Genomic DNA, 24,642 nt, shown 5'->3' on the forward strand with positions numbered 1-24,642 from the left:
GGGGCAACGGCAAGAGTTCGTGATTGCGTTGTAACTTGTAGTTTGTAGCCTTGTGGGATAAAGATTATTGTAATTTAGTTAAATTTACTGTTCGACGATTGTCGTGCCAGTCGCGGGCGGTCGGGGACCGTGATTACTGCTTACGTTTTGGCAGGAAGAGAAAAATAAAAGATGTCAAATGAACGAATGGAGCTATCTATTCTGCTATCGCGAAAACACAGTGTGTCCAACCGGTTGGAACAATTCGTATGGTCGGACCATACTGTACCAGCAGCTTTGGACTTGAGCTGCTGTACTTTGGACTTGCGCCCAACACTCAGTATTTTTAAACGCGCTGTGGTAATTATAAATAGACCATCCGATTCTATTTAAAAACGTCTAGGTTTATTTTGAACTTTATACGGGTCTGCGTCTTCTGTTATTAATTTATGAGGAACGATCTTCGTCAGCCCGCCGCGGTTAACCACCTGTACGCCGCTATCTTGTCACCAATAAGACGCCGTCTGGCGATATCTCGATTCACGATAGTGCACACTGTATGCACCGTAGTGCAGCAAAGTGTATTTCAACCTGTTCTTTCTCCTATTATTATTATTATTATTATTATTATTATTATTATTATTACTACTACTAGTTACTACTATTACTGTTTGTTGTCCAGCATCATCATCGTCTTTCGTTACTATTTAACTATTGGTATAATGTACCCGAGTGTACATCGTCGTTTCATTTCGATGTACAGCAGTACTGGACATCGGTGTAGTACATACGTCTAGTCACAGTGTTTATTTATATTTAATCTATCGTTTCCGGTCTACGTTAAAATTTACTGGGTTTCGTTTTAATTTTATTCAAGCTTTTGTCCAATCGATTGGTTTTAAAATGTTCGACGACCAATTTTTTTTGTTTCAAACTTTAGCCTACTTAATTAAGTTTAATCAATATTGACTTATTTACTCTGTGGTTTTTTTACAATTAAAATGAAGCACATATTATGGACTTTTTTACTTATATCTTCTTCCTATGCTGATGGTAATACTTTTGAATGTTCATTAACCTACCTATATATTTAGATTAGTTTTAGGATAGATATACATATTATTTAAATAGTTAAACTTTTAATTTTGTGAACTGTGAATCAAATTGCATTTAAATTAAATAATTAAATTTACTTTTATAAAAATTAACTACTAAGAATTATTTGAGATATCTGTACTTAATTGAGTTCATAATCTATAAACTAAACTGCAGTTTGTATCACTTATTTGATTTTACTTCATTTCTAATTGATTCCTTGTACAGTACAATCTTAATATTTTAGGTCATCAGATACCTAATAATATAAAATTAATAAATAATGACAATGTGTAAATGAACATTTTATATTCGCATTGAATGGGTACAAGAGAATTGAAAAATTATCTTTCATTAGGTATATTTATTTAAATATAGATACAAATATAAATATGACCTTATAATGTAAATGATATACCATAGACTACAAGCGTGTTATCATATTAATTATGAAAATTACTTTATTGCATTTAAATGAAAATTATGATTATGAATATCAGTTATTTGTACCTTTATATGGTCACAGATTATATTAAACCAGTTGAAATTATTAAACAATTTCAGTGGTTAAACTGATCATCTAAAGTTCCTATTTTATTAATTGAAAATCAAAATATCAAATGGTATTGGAAATGGGATGTGTTATTATATTTTTAAAGCCCCCCCCCCCCTATTTGTTACATAATATGGCTTTTGACATTTGTGTAATAATATATTTATTTGATTACTTAATAGTTAATACACATATTATAGATTTGCCAGTATTCAATAAATATATGGACAATGAAGCTCTTTCTGAAAACATTCCAGTTGGTCAATCTATTTACAAACTTGAAGGTGTTGATTCTTTTGGAAATGAAAATGATCTACTATATGGTATAGAAGGAACTGATCATTTAGTTGTTGATTCTAATACAGGAGTTGTAACTGTTGCTAAACCTTTAGATCATGAGGTAGATTATTTTGACTTATTGAGAGTTACAAATTTTACACACATACATAATGACATGATAGAGATAAAAACTGTAATTTATTTAAAATATTCTTTATTTTTGTGTTTTAGGAAAGCGATACATTAAAATTTACTGTAACTCTTCAACAGAAAAACTCTGCTGATGTTGTTAGACTTCCTATATCTGTAATTATATTAGATGAAAATGATAATGTACCTATATTTGTACATACCCCTTATGAAGGTATGGTGAGTGAAGAATCAAAAATTGGCACTACAGTATTTAAATGGATCCATGTTGAAGATTTAGACAAAGTTGGGGAACCACTTGAAGTTAGATGTGAATCAATTTTCCAGGTTATTTATTTTAAAATAAATATAATAACATATGATCCAATAATACCACAGACTAAGATACACTTTGACGGGGTTCGCAGAAGTCGCAAGTACAAAGTACAAGCATTGTAGCATACTGACGATGCTTGTTTCTTTCAACCGCCACTACAATACTCAAAAAATGCAAATTAATCGAATCTTACTTAATCACTGAAGAGGTAGGATGGGACACTGCTCTGTAACACAAATGCAAAGACATCACTTCCGAGCAAACACCATTATTTTTTTTTATAGTTTTTCAACAATTCTGACAATCACATAATTTACCCAAACTTGTACATATTTTCATAATTTTTGTGGTTGTAAATTTCACTGTCAATATAGTGTACAAAATTTGGTCCCGTGGGTATATGACCCCCATATCTTCACGTATATACGCCATTGTGTCTATCCCCATACACTCCAACATTGTCATCCTAACTGCAGCAACAATTTCCATTAACTACATGAACTTTACAAATTGATAATTTATTACACGATGTGGTGATTCTATATATTTTTATTTTTAATGACATAAAATTGGCTTAAATGAGCATAATATAAAGATTAAATACTTATGCTCATGTTATCATAATTTAGGCACAATATTTTGGGTAATTTTTTTGAATGTAAAAATTACACCCCATATTTGAATTAATAAAAAAAATCTACTTAATCAATATTTTAAATGAAGATATTTAATCTGCAATATAATTTTCAGAATGATGATGGATGTTTGAAATTTAAAATACAATCCTTGAATGTCAGTGAAAGTTACTATTTGGGTGTTTTAGTTGTAAATGGAGATATACAGTATTCAGATACTCAGTTTTACAAACTGTTACTAGTTGCTACTGTAAGTAATTACTGATCATATAAAAGTTATAGAGCTTTTGTTATTTTAGGCTTTAGCTATAACAAAAATACTACATTTTTGTTTTACGTTTTGTTAATACTATGACATTTTTATCTCTTTGTAATCAATATACTATGTTCAGTATACTATTGCTTAATCAAATATATTTCAATGTATCCTATGTATGAACTTAAATAAAAACAAGTATTTAAATTAATAAAAAGTTAAATAACGTAATATATAATATTATATTATACTATACTGTATTCATTTTTGTGTTACTTAATTTTAATATTTCTTTATAATACATTTTGTAATTCTTAGGATGGTGTACATGAAACCAAAATAAATTTAGATATACATGTTAAAGATATTCAAAACATGCCTCCTATTTTTCATGGATCTTTAACTACTGTCATTAGTGAAGATATATCAGTAGGAACTCATATTTTAACAGTAAATGCAAAAGATGGTGATAGAGGAGATCCAAGAAGTATTGTTTATGACTTAATACAAAGTAAATAAACTAAATTATACTTTTAATCTAGAACTAATTCTACCTTGGACATAATCTTGTCTAATTAATGTTTAAAATAATAACAAATTGTTTATTTGCAGATCCTATGGATTATTTTTCTTTAGATGGTTTATCTGGTAATTTAAGTACTGCAAAGCCAATAGACCGAGAAACTCTATCTAATAATAATGGTATTATTACATTAACGGTTCGAGTAAGTATACGTCATATGAATAATACATTATTTATCACTATACATAAACAAGGTTTTAAATTAATTAATGTTTTTTATTTAGGCCAGAGAAGTCTTTAATGGCTCAGCTTTAGATGACAAATTAAGTTCATCCACTGCTATTATTACAATAACTGTTCAAGATGTTAATGATGAACCACCAGTTTTTAATAAACGTGACTATTTTATATTAATACCTGAGAATATAGCTCCCGGAACTCCTTTACCCAACCTAAACATGAGTGTTACGGACTCGGATATAGTAAGAACATACCTACTAATATTTGTTAAACGTTAAAGTATTTCAATACATTTTTTTCCCTAGGGTGCAAATTCAGAATTTTCGTTGCGGTTGCATGATGAGTCAAAATTGTTTGTTATAGAACCAACCAAAGCTATTGGTTCAATAGATGTCGGAATAAAATTAGCAAATAATGTGAAATTAGACTATGAAGATCCTAATCAGAGGAAGTTTATTGTTTTGGTAATAGAATTTTATATTAATAAATTAAATAAATATCAATACAAGAATTTATAAATCTATTTTGTTTCTTATGATAAAATAGGTAATAGCAAGTGAACCAAGTGAAAAATATGATTTAACTTCAACAGCTACACTTACAATTCAAGTAACGGATGTTAACGATAACCCTCCAGAATTTGACAACAACGCCTATACTCTTACAGTAAATGAAACAGCTACACCTGGAACTATAATAGGAGTAGTTAAAGCAACTGATAGAGATAGTAATCCAAATATTGTTTATAAATTAAGTGGACCTTCGGCTGATAAGTAAATATTTTATGAAATATTTTGGATCTTCTATTAATTTTATTCAAAGAATTTTTACCATTTCTATTTTAAGAGGATGCTACTCATGCATTTGTTGTCTCCGTCTTACACACAGCAACCAAATTTTCGTTCACTAGTTTAAAGCTTTAAGCTTTGATATTAGAGTGAATTGATCTTTTATAAAACTATCAATTTTTTATATAATAACATTATGAGTGCCAAAGTGCAAATCTATTTACTTAATATTGTTGTATTTATAGTTAGACAATTATTTTATGCATATTTTTTTTTTATCAAACTTTGCAAATATTTAATAATTCTGTACTAAATGCTCTCAGGCGTGTATTTTAAATAAATAAAAAAATAAAATAAATTATTTATGCTTAAGCGTTGGCTTTTATTTGATATTTTAATTTTCAAGCGAGATATGGGCATTTTTAATTTTTGATATTTCACATAGTAATTTTATAATAGGTCAATTTACTCTAGTATCAAAACTAACAGCACACTATTGAAACTATTGAACAAAAATTTGATATATCGTGCGTGTGTAAGACGGAGACAACAAATGTAAGGGTAGTGTCCTCTTAAGACTTATAGAGTTACTATACTACAATAAAAGTATTTTTTTTAAATTTCTTATTATAAACCGTGTTTATTTTAGGTTTAATGTAGACAAGAACACTGGTATAATATCTGTTGCACTTTGTTCAAATGTCGGAAAAGCACCATGTCTAGATTATGAAACACAATCAAATTATTACTTAACTTATATAGCAACTGATGATAATGGTAACGGACAGTCAAATTCAGTAACAATAATGGTTATGGTAACTGATAGTAATGATAATCCACCAATTTTCATTCAACACTCATATACAAGTCTCATCGATGAAGGAGTTACAACATTTGAACCTCCTCTTATTGTTCAAGTAAGCTAAACAATAAGTAATGTATTTATATACAATTTTTTTTCCCATTAATCTAAATAAATTAGGGGATTAAATTAATTAATAATATTATAATGCAATAGTCAAAGTTTTTTCTTTTATGTTAACTTTAAAATAATGCTATGAAATTCACTAGTTGATATTAATAAATTTGAAAATAGGTTAATTCACTTTAGTGTATTAACCATAACAGAGTTAAATGGATTATTCAGAATTTGCTATGTTATACATTTGTAAGACTGAAACACGCTTGCAGTTTCTAAAAATTAATTAATCGAAATAATTTGTTTACAGGCAATTGATGCAGATAAATCATCGTCAATCATATATTCAATCATTTCTGGAAATGAAAGAAATTTATTTAAAATAGATCAAAATAGTGGAGAAATATTAATTTCATCTCCTAATGGACTTCAAAGATCAAAAAATAATATAACACTCTTAATAATTGTAAGTACTTATATTGTGTATGTGTAATTGAATTCATAATTGGTTAGCTAAAAGTTGATAATTTTTTTAATCTAGGCAAGTGATGGGGTTTATAGTGATGAAGCAACTGTGAATATTGTTGTGTTAGATGTCAATAACAATAGTCCACAATTTTTGTTGGAATCTTATAATGTTTCTATTCATGAAAATGAACCCATTGGTTTTAGTGTTATTAGAGTTGAGGCGATTGATGAGGATTTAGATATGAATGCAAATCTTACATATCACATACAGGAAGGTTCATTTAATCATTTTGCTATTGACCATATTACGGGACTTATTTATACTTCATCAAAACTTGATTTTGATCAACATTCAAATTATGCCATTAAAACGTTATCAATTGATAAAGGCACACCTGCATTAACTGGAAGTACAACAGTATTTATAAATATAATAAATGTGAATAACAAGAGTCCAGAATTCACTCCAACAATACAGCGAACAGAAGTATGGATTTAAATTAATGTTATTGTTGGATCTACAGTATTTTGATAATAGTTTAATAACTTTATTTGTATATTATGAACAAATGTTTAGGTGTCTGAAGACGTTCCTGTTGGTACAGTTATATACCGCCTTATTGCTCATGATCCAGATACTAGTGACGAAAATGCATTAAATTACTCTTTGGATTCTTCAGAGATCACTGGGGTTAGCAGCAATGGAAATCAATTGGATAATAATGTAGATATTAAAAATTGGTTCAAAATTAGAGCATCTAATGGTGATGTTATAATAGCCAAACATATTGACAGAAACATTGCAGCTATTGTTAGTCTATCAGTCGTAGTCACTGATACATCAGCTCCAGAAGTTCAGCAATCTACAGGTTATTTTATATTTTATATGTTGTAAAAGTTATATAGAATATTAAATATAAAAAAAACTTGAATTTTCAGTAATGTCCAAATTCTTTTTATGTTCTAATAGTATCAATGTTCTAAAAAATTGTGTATTATGCTTTTTAAAATGTTTTATTGCATTATTTCTTTTTTTTAAGTATTCATTTAAGCTTGAAACAGTATGTTATATTTCATTAATGATAGATGTGTGAATGATTTTCATATTTCTTTCTAGGAACACTAATGGTGACTATTATAGATATAAACGATACACCTCCAGTATTTAAGCCACCTTGGACTAAAGAAAATCCATATTATACTGTATCATGTTCAGAAGAACAGCCAATTGGTACTGTTATTGAGAAATTTATTGCAACTGATGACTCGGGAATTGATTACTATGATATTATACCAAATAATCCATATATTGATGTTAATCGGACATCAGGTAAATAAAATCTAATTATAAAAGAATTGTAAAATATATAAGTATAATATCATATTAGACATTAGTCTATAATATGGTCATAATTTTCACTATTTTGTTATAATATAAGTAATTTTTATTTCAGGAGTTTTGTTCACTAAACAAAAGCTTGACTTTGAAACCATTGAAAATATTAATATTAATTTAATTGTTTATGACACTGGTCATCCTCAACTTTCAACTACTGCCACTATATTTATAAAAATTAGTAATATAAATGATAATACTCCGGTTTTTAATCAGGTATTATTTTATATTATATATTTTGAATTTGTACTCAATAATAATTTCTTAATTCTTTATATAAGATAATATTTGTGATCATAATTTTTTTATATTATACTACTTCAGATTATAAATGTATTAATCATTTCCAGGCTATAATTTATGAAATTGAGGAAATGTTATGATAAGTAAATAAGTTGTTGTAGATAATTTTATTTTCAATAGCACTTACAACTTACAAGTTTTCTAATTATTTTGTTTGCGTAGTTCAGATACATTAATTTATATCTTAACTCCCTATAGTTTGCTTATGTTTTCAAAATATATTATAAATTGTTATGACTTTTATAAGCAATGTTCAAGTCCATAACTTTTTCAATTTATTTAAATTATAGTATAATGTAGTTTTCAAACGTTAGTGATTACTAATTCATAATTAGTATACTACAGCAAAATAAATTAAATTATTTATTGTAAAAAATATTTTCACTTAATTAATGTACTACTTTTTCAGACCGAGTATAAAGCAGAAATAGAAGAAAATGCACCAGTTGGAACTTTTGTGACAATTGTAATCGCTACTGATGCTGATAAAGGATTGTTTGGACTAGTTCGTTACTCCATCATTGGCAATAAATATGGTTTTATTATTGATCAAGACACAGGAATTGTAAAAGTTAATGATTCTAGTTTTCTTGATCGTGAAGTTACATCAGAATTTATGTTAACAATTCAAGCTAAAGATGAAGCTCCACCTGGTTTGACAAAAACTGCAGTAGCATTGGTAAATAATTTTATAGTAAATTAATAAAAACAATTAAATATGGTAAAGTCTTCTTTAATGATAGATCCCACAGTTTGCATTACTAATTGCTTCTGACTTTAGGCATTAAATACCTAGTAAAATTGATAAATACAAATTATGTATATTATGCTGATTATTTTATTCTTAGCTATTTATTAAACTAATTGATGTGAATGATAATCCACCACAATTCGACCCAAAAGATTATTCATTGTCTATTATTGTCTCAACTCCTACAACACCTCTTATGCAATTGAAAGCAATTGACAAAGATCTGAATTCAAAATTGAAATACTCTATTATATCAGGAAATAAAGGTTTGTAGAAATGTAATAAACAATATTTATGAATGTAATTACTAATTACCCTTTTTATGGATTGATTTTAGATTTATTTACCCTTGATAAGGACTCTGGATTTTTATATTCAGCTATGCCCTTAAATGGTAAAAAAGGTGTATATTTGATCAAAGTTGATGTTTTTGATGGTATCTTTCGGGATCAAGCAAATGTTAACATTACTGTATTAGATGTTAATCAGAATCAACCAACATTTGTTCATCCGTCAACCAATAATTCCACACTATCTATCCCAGAAGTAAGTTCATCTGATTATATAACATTGAAATATATTTTTTGGTCACTTGGATTATACAATGTGTCCTAAGAAGAAGTGACTGGCTGGAATCTTAAGATAGTATATACCTTAAGCTATGAAAAAAAACCCTTTTAAAAGGTGGGTCTAACTTTTTTAGTTATGAGCTATTCAATTTTTTTTAAATAAACCAAACCTACCTCACACCCTCTGATTTTTATTTTAAAGTTACTGTGCTATCAACTAACATATACAATCAAACCAGAAATGTTCAAATTATTTTTATTAAATTAAAAAAAGGAGAATTTTTTAGAATAAAATAAAAAGTAAATACTGCCTGGATTTGGAGTTATATTCGATTTCCTTTTAAAAATACTAATTTTTGCCAATTTTAATTTTTAATTTTTATAAAAACAGTTTGTGTATTCCTTGTTTGATTGTGTATGTTAGTTGTAACTTTTAGCTCAACACATAGCTTTCAAATAAAAAAACAAATTATGATAAAAAGTTGAAAAGTTTTGAATATACATCAGCAAATGAGTGGTAGTTTTGGTTTTGTTTTCAAAAAAGTTAAATTGCCCATAACTAAAAAAATAAAAAGTTAGAAATCTCCTTTAAAGGGTTTTTTTTCATAACTTAAGCTAACTATCATACAGCACTGGTCGATCACTTCTTCACGGGACACATTGTATAGTATTATAATTTAAAACTGTTCTCAAAAAATTTAAATGGTCATTGTTAATTTAAGGATGTTAGTGTTGGGACTTCAATATTAACAGTTTGTGCTGAAGATAAAGATTTTGGAGAAAATGGCAGGGTGACTTATTTTTTCAAAGTTGCCAATTCAAATGCACAACAAACTGATGCATTTACTATAAATACAGAAACAGGACAGATAAAAACTCAAATTTTACTTGATTATGAAACTAAATCATCTTATCAAGTACATAATACATAATATTTATCAAATTATAATTAATATATCTCCTTCTATCTTAAATTAAAAAAAAATTGTCATTTATAATAAAACTTATTTATTTAGTTGGTATTAGTAGCACGTGATCAAGGATCACCAACATGGCATGAATCTTTGAAGCTTCTCACAGTCAATTTAATTGATGTTAATGATAATATACCTCGATTTCCTGTATACAATGATCATAAACCACTGTATACGTTTTATATCAAAGAAAATAATAGACCTCAATACAAGATTGGTAATATATTTACATTGATATTAAAAATGTAATATTATATAAAAGTTAACTTTTAAAATATTAAAATAAACTCAATGGTTGTTCATTAATAGGTTCATCAATGGTAATATTATTAAGTTGTATTGTTTAAATATTTTTTAGGTCAAGTTAAAGCAACTGATTTAGATCAAGGTGAAAATGCACGTATTTATTATTATTTAGTATCAAATATACCAGTTCCATTTATTGTTGACCGTCTTGATGGAACTATTTATGCAAACGATACATTAGATCGAGAAAAACAGAGTTCATATCAAATTATTGTCAAAGCTTCAAATGATATCAGTTATCAACAAAAAAATGTAACTATATTATGTACTTATATTTTAATTATATAATTAAATCTATTAATTATTTAAATAATATTATTAATCTATTCATTCTATTATTTTCTTAACAGGTTGCAGAAGAAGAGGATTATAGTGTGGCTAAAGTATTAATTTTGGTAACAGATGAAAATGACAATGCCCCAGTATTTCAAACTAGTCATTATTATGCAGGTTAGTAAATGTTGATTTTACTTTATTGTTCTCAAATACTTATTGAGTTATAATTAACATAATATTTGAACATCATTCCTTTAAGTTGTTATTTTTATTTTTAATGTATTCATTTAAATTTCAAAACATTTTAGTTTTTTTTTAAGTTATAGATTTACAAGGTTAAGCTTTGACATCAATAAGAAAATAATGAATCCTTTTCACTATGTTCAATTTTTTACATTTTTTATTAACTATATTACATTGCATTATAATAATATAATAAACATTAATGTAAATCTGGTTAATTTGTTTACTAAAAGGATTTTTATTTTAAAATTTTAAATGCATTAATTCATGTTTAAATAACTTCTACTGTGTATCAACAATTTTTATTGAACATATTAAATTTAAACATTTACTAAATTAATTAGTCAAAACATGTATGTATGAGGATACATAAAATATAAAATGTTTAATATTCAGGAGTAAATACTATGGCCAAAGTTGGAGATGTTGTACTTCAAGTAACATCAATTGATCTGGACTACGAAGAAAACAGTACAGTTGTTTACTCTATAGAGAATACACAATTATTTAGACCGGGATTAAATAATTTGACATGGTCATCTTCACTAAAAGATCCTTTTTCAATCGATCAATCCGGCCGTATTTCTACAGCTGCATTCTTAGCGGAGTATAATCAAGGACGTTTTGACTTACAAATAGCTGCCAAAGAAAGCGCACCTCCCCATAGAGTTGCATCAACAATAGCCACTGTAATTTAACAACACTTATCAAATCTGAATGACTATTTTAAATGGAAATTACAATTTTTTAGGTATGGGTGTATGAAACCCACCAATTAGTAAAGTTAATAGTGTCACGTGCCCCACAAACTGTTAATGAAGGTCGAGAACAAATACTCTCTAGTTTAGCAAATGTGACTAATATGATTGTTGTATTGGACGATGTTCGTTACCATGTTAACCAGTATGGTTATATTCAACCGGATTGGAGTGATGTGTATCTACACTTAGTTGATCCAACAAGAAATGATATAATGTCTAGTTGGGAAGTCCTAACTATCATTGATGATAAATATGACTATTTAAAAGACTATTATCATAATTTTGCTATTGAAAATGTTGTGGTATGTATGAAATATGTTGTATACAGCTAACCTTTATTATTAATCAGTGCATAAATTGGGTTGAATATTTTAATTTTGCAATCACAATTTTCTTAATAAAAAAATGTTTTAATAATCATTAAAGAATTTCATTTAATCCATTTAATCCATTTAATTCATTAATAATTACTATATAAATCTTAACTTAAAATAGTAGTGATTGATATCTTAAACCTCATAATACATTTTATTAAAATTATGAAATATTTATTTTGTTGTAGCCTGCCTTGGTCGTTACCCAAAATGAATCATTTGAACCTACTATAGCTGCTTTGGTAGCTTTATTAGTGGTATTGACTGTTGGATGTATTGGTGTATTAATAATTTGTTGCTGCTTCAGACATTGGTAAATCAATTTCAAAAATTATTTTATAACATTAAGCATATCATTATAATAATTAATTGTAATTATATATATATATATATTTCATCAGGATGTTTTCGGATTTGGACAATAATTCAATAAAGAATGATATATTGATAAAAAAAGCTGTGATTGATGATCTCAGTACTACCGAAAATCCTCTTTGGATTGAACAGTAAGATAGTATTGATTAAAAATAATAATTTATTATATTTTCAATTAAATACAATAAGTCTATAAATAAAAAAAGAGAAATATAAGAATTTGATAAGTAGGCAGGTACCTATCTCAAGCTTGAAAGCAATAATAAAGTATTACAATTAAAAAGTCATTTAATACAGTTTTATTTTGAAGGACATTACCATTTATCTATTCAGTGACGTTATGCAGGCATTTATTGTCTCAGTTCTTCTCTCTTACAAGAGCGTAACATAGCCAATTTGATAACAAGAACATTATCTATGTTTTTATGTGGGTATTTTTAATTTATATTTTATAATTTTTTATATAGGTACACTCAAAGCTTGCTAAAAAATGTAATTGTCATAAAAAACCACATAAAACCACAGCTAATGTTCTTTTTTGGTCGATTCACTCTAATTTTTAAGCTGAAGGAGCTAAACGTGATCTGCTAAGCGTACATTTGATATGTTACGCACTTATAAGACAGAGACAAAAAATTCCTGTGTAGCATTTTATTAAAAATATTATTTCCCATATTATTTAATCAGGGTGTACTAAGTAACGTTTAACCTGTACATTTGGTGTTCGATTAATATTTTAGAGGTGCTGAACGCAATTCTTTGATATGTTTTTAAACTAAAAAGCGTTAAAGAAAAAGAAATATAATACTGTGAAACCTCAGCTCAGTATCTAAATTTAATGCATAACTACCGTTATTAACTAGTTTATTTATTGATATTATTTCAGAAAATTAAAGTTATATGAAGAACAAGAATTAACTATGCAAGTTTTTTGTGATCTAGAAAATAAAGAAATGCCGATAAGCCAAGATAATATTGTGGTATATTAGACTTTTTTTTTGTTATCCAACATTGTTTAATGTTATTAATCATTATAAATATTATTGTAGGGAGATAATACTTATGCAACAATACGGCGTCCTTCTCGCCGTGGCTCTATAAATACTTTATTGACAATGACGCCTGGCGAATATGCTACTTTGGGAGGATCTGTCTTACCGTTGCCTCCTGATGGGGGCACTTCTCATAGTCAACAAGTAATATGTTTAAATATTAATATTCAGTACTTACAATATTGAATGAGGACTAATTCAAATAGATTGGTTTACAGTGTTTTTATCATTTCTTCCAGAGTTTAGGACGTATATTGATAAGCATTTACTTATTATGTGTTTGACAGTTGTCTCATATCACACTTTTTAATTCACAAAGAGTTTGGTCTAAAGTGTCCTCAACTCATAGAGTTAAACTCAACTTTATAACATCATACATTACATAACACTAGTGTTATTTAATTTATAATAATATACTGTGACAATAAATGTGCTTTCAACCAATGGTCCTGGTCGATCATGTCCCGACGTTCCTTTCTGATTGGTACATGTGTCCCCCTGTACATGTGATTATTATTTAAAATATTTTCAAACAGGGATAGTGTGTTTGATTTGCAACCATTCTCCCCCTTCCTACCTTGGATTTCGTGCTTTGTTTTTTTTTTATGCTATTATCATTAAATAACAAATTGATTTTTTTTTAATAGCCATTACATTACCTATTATAACTGTTTTTAAAACACTTTATTAAACCTTTTTATTTTTACATCGATTACCTAATCTTTTATTTAATATGTAATAATATTTGTAGTTGTTTGAAGCTTCACTCGGGTTTCAAGGATCTACATTTCAAGTCCCAGATTCTGCTTTGGATACTAGTAATCTGCTGATAAACAACTCTGATATATGACATAACATTAATATTTATAAATGTATAAAATATTTTAACATATTTACATGTATTTAACAATGTTGAAGAAAATTCTTTAATATTTTAGTTACTAGTATCCTAGATTAAATATAGTTCATATTTAATCTATGCTAATATTTATTTATTTAATGTAATAATACATAGTGAATATTTAAACATATACAAAGTACATAGCCGCGTAAAATAGACAAATCAAATGTATGTATTAATTTATTTATATAATTTTACTAAGTCAATTATGATTGCGCATTATCAGATCTGTTAGTTGGGCCACCATTATGAAGTGCACAATAGATGATTCTGATTTTTTATAATTAGATTGCATTTAAATGTAATTTAAAATTATTTGGAGTAATATTAGTTTAAAATGCTAAAAAATGTGATAATTCAATTATTATTTATGTTAAATGAGTAATAGGTAATTGTATGCATTTTTTTTGTCTATTAATTGTGATATTTCAGTATTAAAAAAACGAATTATTTTAATAAATAATAATAACTAGATTTAACTATAATATATATATAATGTTATATAAATTAATTATGTTTTATGCTGTGAAACTATTTATTTATAACTAATTTAACTTATTTTTGTATTTTTATAGTTTTGTACTGTATTTAAAACGAAACTAGCAGATAAAGTTTCATTTTTTTAAAATTTTTTTGTCATTAATTTGGAATTACCAATTTTTTTAAAATAATTTTTATATACATTTTACTATGTGATTACTATGTTTTGATAATTTTTATTAAATACATTTTTTTTAAAAAAAAAAAAAAGGTTTTTTAATTAAAATATTTCATCTAAACTGTTGTATGGTAAATGTTAATTATAGGTACTTTTAAAGAAAATGTTATGAAGTTGCAATGCACTGTTCATTATAAAAATGCATCATAACCGGATTTTTATGCAATCACTTATTTTTGGGATATTTGTCAGTAATCTTTACAAATTCTATAAGTTCATGACTAATGGAGGTTTTTTGCATATAACTGCATATTTAATGGTTTCTGCATATTTTGAAAAAAAATCATTAATATTATGTATTGCATATTGACAGAAAATTTAAAAAAAATGCATAAAAGAATATTTTGTAGCCACCAAGTGATTATCCATTTTAATATTAAATTATAAATTAAAATAATTTTGTTTATGAAGTAGATAAAAATAATTATAACTAAGTTATTTAATTTTTTTCAAATAATTTTCTAGTCGTAAATTTATAAGCTACTAAATTGTGAATTTTTTCCATGTTGCACAATTTAAATTTTTTTCTTGTATAAAAATCCGCGCATCGATTTAAGGAGAATCATTTAGGAAATTTTTAATCTCGTCGTCGCCACCCGAGATCTATGTTTAGCCGTAAATGATTATTAGTGTGTGTGGCGTCCATGCGGGTCAATTGTAGCGGTATGGAGGGCTCTCGCACACACTCGTCAGTATGTAATATTGTGATCATGAAAAAACGTTTATTTTTCACTCAAACATACGATTCTAATTCCAACAATACGTCGCAACGAATACCTCGACTTGCATTCTGACAAAATATTCTTTTTTTCCACAATATGTACGAGGGATCGATCGAGGCACATTTTTAAAATTGTATTTAGTTAATTAAATATTTAAGTTGGAAATTCTAAATTTTTTTGAATTTTTTACAATTTTTATTACAAAAATTAAAAATGTGGATCGATCGTTCCCTTGTATATATTACGGACAATCCGAATATTTTTTCAGAATGAAAACCGTGATAATTGTTGACACGTACCTTTGGAATTAAAAACAGTAGTTACATAGTATTATCATAACCAAAAATATACCATCGTCACCAATCTAAATGCTGGAGAATATTGTTTTTTTGGTATAGAGTAGGTACTCGAAGTATATTATGTAGTTGTATTGTTATAATATTTATACTCAAAACAATTACAAACTATATTTTATAAATTCCATCAAATTAAACTAGTTTAAAGACTATTCTTTTCGAAAATATTTGGGTTTCAATATATATTTTCAATAAATCTGTGGAGTATTCTGAATGAGAAGTACGAAAAAAAATTTGTTGCAATTTTCTTTTTTGGAGATATTTTGATTTTGATTATTTCACATTGGTATTATTTTAATTGTTATAAAGTTTTTCAATTCAGATTTAAAAACATAATATCTTGTGGGACGGTATTGATTACTGACACAAATTTGTAATTTAAAACAACTAGAATAAAATTGACTAGGCACGGATCCAGATTTTAACAGGGGGTACTAAAGAAAAAAAGGTGGGCAAGTAGGTGTTTCTCTGCTGTATAGTAGGTAGGTAGCAATTGGATCACTGTAGTCTTTAATAGATGGTGTTAAATTTGAATTCAATGATATAATATCATTGTATAAGGAAAACGATTCTGAGCGAAGACGGTCAATCAGGCTATAATATATGAAGTATATTTGATGATATTTTTATGTATAAAGTAATAATTTATTTACCTATTTACATGGAACTGTTTTAAATTTTCAATCCTTAGCTATAAAAGTTGAATAGGTATTTTATACATTTTTCATTTTAAATTTGATAAATTTTGCCATAATTTGAACTTTAAATGCTTAAAAAGAATCGTGCCTAAATGTATTTTAAAAACTTTTCAATTGCTATAGTAAAAATATAGCAAGAGCCTAGATTGTATTAAACTTTCACGCTTTTTGACCCTACAAATGAAATTTTATCGACAGTTAAAGAAAAAAGTAAAAGTTTTAAATGTCCGGAACAGCTCAAAATATTTTGTACATTTATCGATCACGGAAATTTATAAGATGTTATATGGTGTAAATTTCAAGTATCTACAGTGATTTCTGTTTGAAGTTCAACAAAATAAGAAAATTGTTACATGCTTACATGGGAAAACGAGAGAATATCGAATGGTGTAAAAAATTAATTTGAATTTCCAGTGTTTTTTTTTTTTAATGAAGGTACATACTTATGAGTTATGAGGAATTTAAAAATAAAACTTTTTATGAATTTCCAACTCAAAATAATTTGCACATTTTTATGATTTATACGTATTTTGTCAACCTTTGTACTTTAAATGCTTATAAGAAAAAAATGTGACTGTATTTTTTTAATATTTTTAACTGCCATTGTAACCATATACATTAAATATTCAAGATTTAAAATGTTATGGACATTGATAGGAAAAAAGACTAGAATTGTTGTGTATAGAAAATGTTAATATAAACATTCAGTTCGAATTACACCAAAAACCAACATTTAGTTGAAAACTGAGTTCGCCTAAAAATTCCCATTTTTATTTTGTTTTTTCCGGTGCTTTTAATTCTATTCACCACCCGATCAATCTCTAAACATCATCACCAAATTCCTAGACTTACTAAAATCTATATTTAACCCCCTTCTTCCTGTTTTAACATCCTTAATAAACAAAATAACACTCCCTATAACTCCTACTCCATAACACACACACACAATATATTATATTATATAATATATATTGTATAACTCTAAATTAAATTGTTATTGTTATTTATAACTAACTCGTTGTAACATGCAATATGTTGATACATTTTAATTTTTAATAAATAAAAAAAAAAATAAGTACTATTGGAATCTTAAATTTTGACTATCTGAATGAACCACTAGATTCACATTCCTATCGATCGAGATACTGTTGAAGAAAATCAAAGCAGTTGTACTGTCCCAAGTAGTGATGATAGAAACAAAAAAAAAAAAAATTAAATAAAACACATTATCCACATATCTAAAAAAAAAATGGTTATACCTTTCTATTTTAGATTATATAATTTTGAATAGAAATTTATTTTATTTGTGGCTTAGACGACAAGGGCGCCCAAGCACTCATAGTCCCCACCCTGAAGTTGACATAAATATAACCAAGTAAAATGTAGCAAGAGTATACTCACAGATGTATTCTATACTTGAGATATATTCGTTGCATACAATCACGTCATTAACTAACAACTTCTGTTAACGTTATTATGGTGTTTAATACAATTAAAAACAAAATTAAGAATTCATCGAAAATGCAGATTTCTTAGCAGTCAACATTTTTATTACACATCAAACAAAGACATTATAAAGCTTTGAAATTATTTTGTGTGGGTAGCTTGTGCCTTTCTCATTTGCAATAAAATGTTGCTGAGTTCTTCACGCTTCCTCTTGGCGCGAATGTGTGTTCCCAACTAAAAAAAAAAAAAAATAAGCATATTAAGTATATTCAGTAAATTAAAAAAAATTAAATAAGTAGGTAAATAGATGAAATATATGCTTACTCGTCGTTTCAAGAATTTCAATGCACGCTTGTCTTTGGATACCTTCAACAATTCCATGGCTCTCTTTTCAAATGGTGCATGACCCATAACTTCCCTTACAACATCTCTGATGAATTTGTTGTGCTTAGTCAAACGCTATGAAAATAAAAATAGATTTAAATATACAGCTTAAGCTATCAATGAATTGAATATAAGGTATAATTCAAATTAAATTATATTCTACTTTGGATAAAGGAAGTTAAAAATTTACAACATTGCATTTACCTATTTTTCATGTTAATATTAAATAAAATAATTAAATTAATTTGTCTTAAGGAAAAGATTAAAATAAAGTAATTCCTAGCTACTTATTATGCTTTGTAATTTGAGATGTTAGCAGAAACAAATTAATTTAGTATAATGGTAAGATGAATTCTGTATTGACTAATGGATGAATGGATTCTACAGATATTTTTCCTAATATCAATCATTCATATTTTGATAACGTAAATACTACCAAGTTAGAGCATTGTCTTCTATAAAATAGGTAGTGTAATATTCAAAAAATTGCCAAATTAATTTATACACTTTTATCAGTGCACTACTTATCTGATTATTCTTTAAACCATTAGATTTCAACATAACAAATGCATGAAGTATGAAATTAGAAATATAGATAATAACAAGACTATTTGCTAAAGGGGCTTGTTTTTAGTTTATATAGAATTTAGACCAATATTAGGTATTTTAAACATAATATGTTTAGTAAAAATTGATCTTAAACAGGATGTATTGTTATACATTTTTAATTTGCACTGTATAATTAAGAAGTATTAAATTTAGTCAGATTACAGTTAATTTTACGCAAACAAATATTTGCAAGACATTAGGTAGTTCAGCCAAATGTATCATAATAGGTATACTAATTACACTTCTTGATAAAAAAAAAAATGAATCGATATTTATCATAAGTTCATGTTCCAGTTTCATTTACCGATTACAAAAGTGAATTAAACATTGATTATGTGAATTCGTGGACATACTTATTAAACTAGGTAGTCAAGATGGTAAAAAGAAAATACTAACCTATTTTAGTATACCTACAGTAATAATTATACTTATGTTACTTACACCTTTAGTGCGGGCTTGTCTGAGCTTTTCGCTTTTGGCTGACAGTTCTTTACCACTGACTTTACCGACCCTCTCGATTTTTGTGGTCTTGTGACCACGTCTCATACCAACCGCAAGCTCATAACGAGGAGCCATTGTTCAGAATCTGTAATAAAAGTTCAAAATATTGATCAATAAACACAAACGACAATAATACTAAAAACTGAAAGAATGACAGCAACGTAAAATTGTCCGTTTATGAAAAACGTAAATATGTAGAGAAAAATATAATGAAATGGTGAATAGAGATTATGATTTGATATTTAAATTAATTATTAGCCTTACCTTAAGTCGGATGTATATGGATAAAGTCTGCAAACGATGTTAATACAAAAAGAAATATAAATATTAGTAGACACCAGACGGATCACAGATCCTTAATAATTAATAACAACAAAGTACGACTTTTCAGGTTATACCATTGGCCCGTGGTGAATACCGCTGATGTGGTCGTCAGCTTACCAGAATTGATAACAGCTGATAAACATTAGGTTATCATCACGGTTTAAGATTTATCTACAACCGTGGTTATCATCGGGTGTGCGGAGGAAATCCAATATCACAGAATATCTATCATTAGTATATAATAATAATAATTATATATATTATATTTAAGTAATAATCTATTCTGTAGTTTCATCTCAGATTCAGTTTTAAAAGTTCAAAATGACGGCGACACTTCCATTGTCGTCCAAGGTCCGATGCCTAACCCTTTGACAATCGTTAAGTGTTAAATGATTTTTTTTTATTTTCGCGTAATCCAAATAAATTGTTTCTGTCCTCTTTACTATCAAATTTAAAATGTAATTTTATATTTTCTACTGCATCTCTACGTTATTGTGGGTAGTTAAACTTAAATTAAATGTGATTTCAGATTTATGAGCATTTTAAAATTGTATTATGTATCTTAGGTGTATAGTTATAACTAGAGATAAGAAATTGATAACTTTTGCATTTTTTCCCCTAATCTTATAAAATGCAAAAAATTTGTTTCATGCTCCATATAGATTGTCTATAATTTAGGTCCTTTTTTGTAGTTTTCATACAATGTAGGGTAGTTTTCTCGAATTATAAATTTTAAAGAAAATTTGTTCAAAAATATAATTGTATTTTTATTATTGGTATGGGTTTGAACTTTAAGTGTTTGACAAACAATGAAAACTGACATTTTTTTATTTATATTTTACTTTTTAATTACTTCATATAGTTTTTTTCTGTAAATTAAACTTAAAATTTAAATGCTTATTAAATGTTGTTTACGAAAATTTTTTATATTGGTTTGTAGGTAATTTTTTATATTTTTTTTGGGGGCATTTAAGCATATTTTTATGGTCATTTTTGATACGTTTTTAGGTCATCTGTAGTTACCTATAACTTTATAATCACGATTTAGTGTATGTATAATAAGTAATAAGTTATAATAAGTTTAAAATAAAAATTAAATATCAATAAAATCCTTATAGAGGATTATATTACCTACCTATGTCTTATGAGATAAATAGACCATTATATTCATACCTTTAAATTTGATCGATAACTACGGTATAGATTTAACGCTCAATAGATTGGTGAAATCAAAACTTACCTATCATACTTACTTTTGAAGTTTTTGCACGTAAACATTGAAAATAATATTTAAAATGTTTGCGTGTGGTATGGGCAATGTTTATACGTGTGTTGTGGTACTCGTCGCTACGCTCCTCGGCGCCATCGCTCCGCTCCGCAAATCGAAAATATCCCTCGACTTGTTATGCAAAACCACCTCAAGTAGGTAACAAATGTATATTAGTCAATATAAATGTAAAAATGTGAAAATTAAACTAAAAAAGAAACGCGTGTGGTATGGGCAATGCCTATACGCGTGTTGCGGCACTCGTCGCTACGCTCCTCGGCGCCGTCGCTCCGCTCTGCAAATCGAAAATATCCCTCGACTTGCACAACTTCAAAAGTAAGTATGATAGGTAAGTTTTGATTTCACCAATCTATTAAGCGTTAAAAACCACACATTTTGAAAAAGAAAATTTTAAAATATTCTATTCTAAGTATTTATTTAAAAAAAAAAATGCACACAACGAAAAAATTCAGTTTTTTAAGTTTTTCATTAATAACTTCAAAACGAAGTTTGCCCGGGCTTTTTTTTTACATTCTTATAAAGCACCCTAAAACACACATTTTGAAAAAAAAAAATTTAAAAATCGATAGGTTGCTGAACTAGAATTATGCCCCTATATTATATTATCTATTCTGTATAGACGAGTCGTAGAGGACGCCACACAGGCATTTTGTGTTATCTCCGTCTTACAGGGGCGTAACTCTACTAACATAGAAAATTTACGTTCAGTAGACACCAGATCACGTTTAGCTTCGTTTAAAAAATAAAAACTAGAATGGAAACTGATAGTAAGTACATTACCTGTGATTTTTACGATGGTTAAATTGTTTAGCAAGTTTTGCATATATAATATTGCGTAGATTAAAAATACTCATAACTCGCTTACTAACTGAATCATAGAAAAAAGATTATTAACTGAATTATCGTAAAAAAAAACCCATATAACAAACGCAGAATGCAGGTAATGTCTTTTATCATCAAGTTCCATAATAGATCGATTCACTCCAATTTTTTAAATAATAAAGCTAAACGTGAACTATATAGCTACAATTTCGTAGGTATGTTACGAATTTCAGCACTTGCAGTAAGAGTGTAAGACTACAAATGTTCGTTGTATATTTTTAAAAATTATTCGGAATAAATAATCGAATACTTCAGAAAAACAGTATTCCAAATAAAGTACTTTAAAATATACATTTTACTTTTTATTTTAAATATCAAACCAATGATACTCCTTAGAAAATGCAACGTAATGTAAGTTGTTAGTTGAGTTACAATTTAAAGTAACAAATAATAATGTATTAAAATTCTAAATAAAAAGAAATACTCATTATATATCCGACTAATGTCGTTTTTTAGAATTGTGTTTGTGGTTTCTAATATGTGGGTCGAATCCTGGAAGTAGTGCAACTCCAGGCCAACCCGCGGTGGAGCAGGAGCAAGCCCCTATTCTCCACCAAAGTCTAAAAATTAGTTTAACATATGAACCACCGAATTGATGGTGTATCAGATGTTAAGCTGATAAGAACAGATACTACACTTGATCTTAGCCATTAGGCCGAGAAGCGATGTTCAACCATTGGCATTCAGAAAACTATATAGAAGCCCTCACATGCGTAATGTATGGGGGCGCATAGCAAACCATGAGTAGTTCACGCGTGATTAGAGTTTTTTTGGTTACTAATAGCATCATAAAGTACAATTATCTTTCAAATAGATAGAAATTTATTGATTTTAATAGTGATTTGGTATATTTTTTGTGTTTTGTCGAGTGGAAATTGCGATCATTGTAGTGCATAAGAAACTGATCGGTCTGTATGCGCCATCTACCGGTCGTAAGATGCAAACAACTTATTCATACAGAACAGGACGCTATACATCAAATTTTTTACAAGTCTGTAATATGCAATTTTTTTAATAAAATATTGAGAAAAAAATTACACACCACATAGAAAACTTGACAATATATTTTGTTATGTCATAATATTTATACTACTTGAAATAATTAATCCAAAAATGTTATATTATTCAAGTTTAAAATAACATTTTCATCGGTTTTTTGTGATGACAACATTCAATACAATAATAATATTTTTTTTAACCTTATCAATAGACAACAAAAAAACTCTAATACCCGTATGCATAGTCAATTTATGTGATAAATGTATTTATAATAAATGTTAGACTATGTCTTATGTAACACACAAATTTAATAACTATACGGATTACAGGCATAAGACACCGCGAATATAATTTGTCTTACAAACGCAGAATATAATAATTTGTACAAATTGTACCTACGTTCTGAATAATCTATTTAACTCTGTAGTCTGTTATTATCGTTTATGAAGTAAACCCCACCAACACGTCACATTGACTCCAAACCAATGTTAAATTTTGCAAATTAATTGCAAATAATTGCAAAGCGAGTTTAGATAGAATTTACATTGTTCTAACTTAATTTAATGTAACTAAAATAATAATTTAATGTAGTTAAAATAAAGAAATTATTCAATAAAAGTACGAAAATTATGTACTTCATTTTATGCACGTATGTCGTGTACCTACACCTACCATCAATTTGATTGATTAAATTTGCTTTTAAGTTTATGGATAACAGAATTTATTGTTCTCTGCTGTATAACGGAACTCAATGTATCATTAAATTGTCCGTTATATAGACAGGTGTTTAGAGTCCGTTTTTAGTGTTTTAGACTCTAAAATTTAGAGTAATACAATTTCATAATACATTCTAATGAAAATGTATTAAATTGTATTATAAAAATATTAACTAACTATGTGTTATTTTTAAATGATATTATTAGTGTGAGTGAAATATAACACAATATAGCATTTTAGGTGAAGTATCCTGACCAGATATTAGGTATAAAATCCTAAAAAAGAAGTAATTATTCAATTTTAGCACCTTTTCCACAAAAAATGTGTTATTTGTATTATGATTTATGGGTATACGGTATAAATAATATGTAATACGTAAAACTGTAGTGATGGTTCATTCAATATGATGGAAAAATATTATGTTAACATGTTGTAGGTACCTACTAGTGCTGTACCTACTATTAAAAATGCATTAGGTCAAATCATAAAATATATATGAATAATTTAACTATGGAA

The 24,642-nt window shown here is 27.3% G+C and overlaps 2 protein-coding genes and 1 non-coding gene across 3 annotated transcripts; 1 reads left to right on the forward strand and 2 right to left on the reverse strand.

Moving 5' to 3' along the window:
* Window positions 1–370: 370 nt before the first annotated feature.
* LOC100163043 (cadherin-87A) lies at window positions 371–14,566 on the forward strand. The gene is made up of 29 exons (XM_003244066.4): window positions 371–1,032; window positions 1,828–2,027; window positions 2,138–2,383; window positions 3,123–3,257; window positions 3,582–3,774; window positions 3,876–3,988; window positions 4,071–4,268; window positions 4,332–4,490; window positions 4,573–4,799; window positions 5,464–5,731; window positions 6,044–6,199; window positions 6,275–6,688; window positions 6,779–7,070; window positions 7,319–7,531; window positions 7,656–7,813; window positions 8,310–8,579; window positions 8,749–8,917; window positions 8,989–9,197; window positions 9,943–10,137; window positions 10,237–10,411; window positions 10,553–10,752; window positions 10,851–10,950; window positions 11,416–11,708; window positions 11,771–12,082; window positions 12,343–12,467; window positions 12,556–12,660; window positions 13,416–13,509; window positions 13,579–13,725; window positions 14,333–14,566. Exons 1-29 carry the CDS (start codon window positions 981–983, stop codon window positions 14,429–14,431), a joined length of 5,517 nt encoding a protein of 1,838 aa, XP_003244114.1. The 5' UTR covers window positions 371–980; the 3' UTR covers window positions 14,432–14,566.
* A 3,938-nt stretch (window positions 14,567–18,504) lies between these two features.
* LOC100167156 (ribosomal protein L36-like) lies at window positions 18,505–20,284 on the reverse strand. Its single transcript, NM_001162784.2, has 4 exons — window positions 20,181–20,284; window positions 19,857–20,001; window positions 18,747–18,881; window positions 18,505–18,656 (listed from the first exon to the last, which is right to left on the reverse strand). Exons 2-4 carry the CDS (start codon window positions 19,989–19,991, stop codon window positions 18,564–18,566), a joined length of 363 nt encoding a protein of 120 aa, NP_001156256.1. The 5' UTR covers window positions 19,992–20,001; window positions 20,181–20,284; the 3' UTR covers window positions 18,505–18,563.
* A 2,601-nt stretch (window positions 20,285–22,885) lies between these two features.
* Window positions 22,886–23,077, reverse strand: LOC115034356. Its single transcript, XR_003839721.1, has one exon. It is a non-coding gene; the product is annotated as a U2 spliceosomal RNA (small nuclear RNA).
* Window positions 23,078–24,642: the final 1,565 nt, after the last annotated feature.

The sequence above is a fragment of the Acyrthosiphon pisum genome, chromosome A2 (assembly GCF_005508785.2).
Source record: "Acyrthosiphon pisum isolate AL4f chromosome A2, pea_aphid_22Mar2018_4r6ur, whole genome shotgun sequence".
In the NCBI taxonomy this organism is placed as follows: domain Eukaryota; kingdom Metazoa; phylum Arthropoda; class Insecta; order Hemiptera; family Aphididae; genus Acyrthosiphon; species Acyrthosiphon pisum.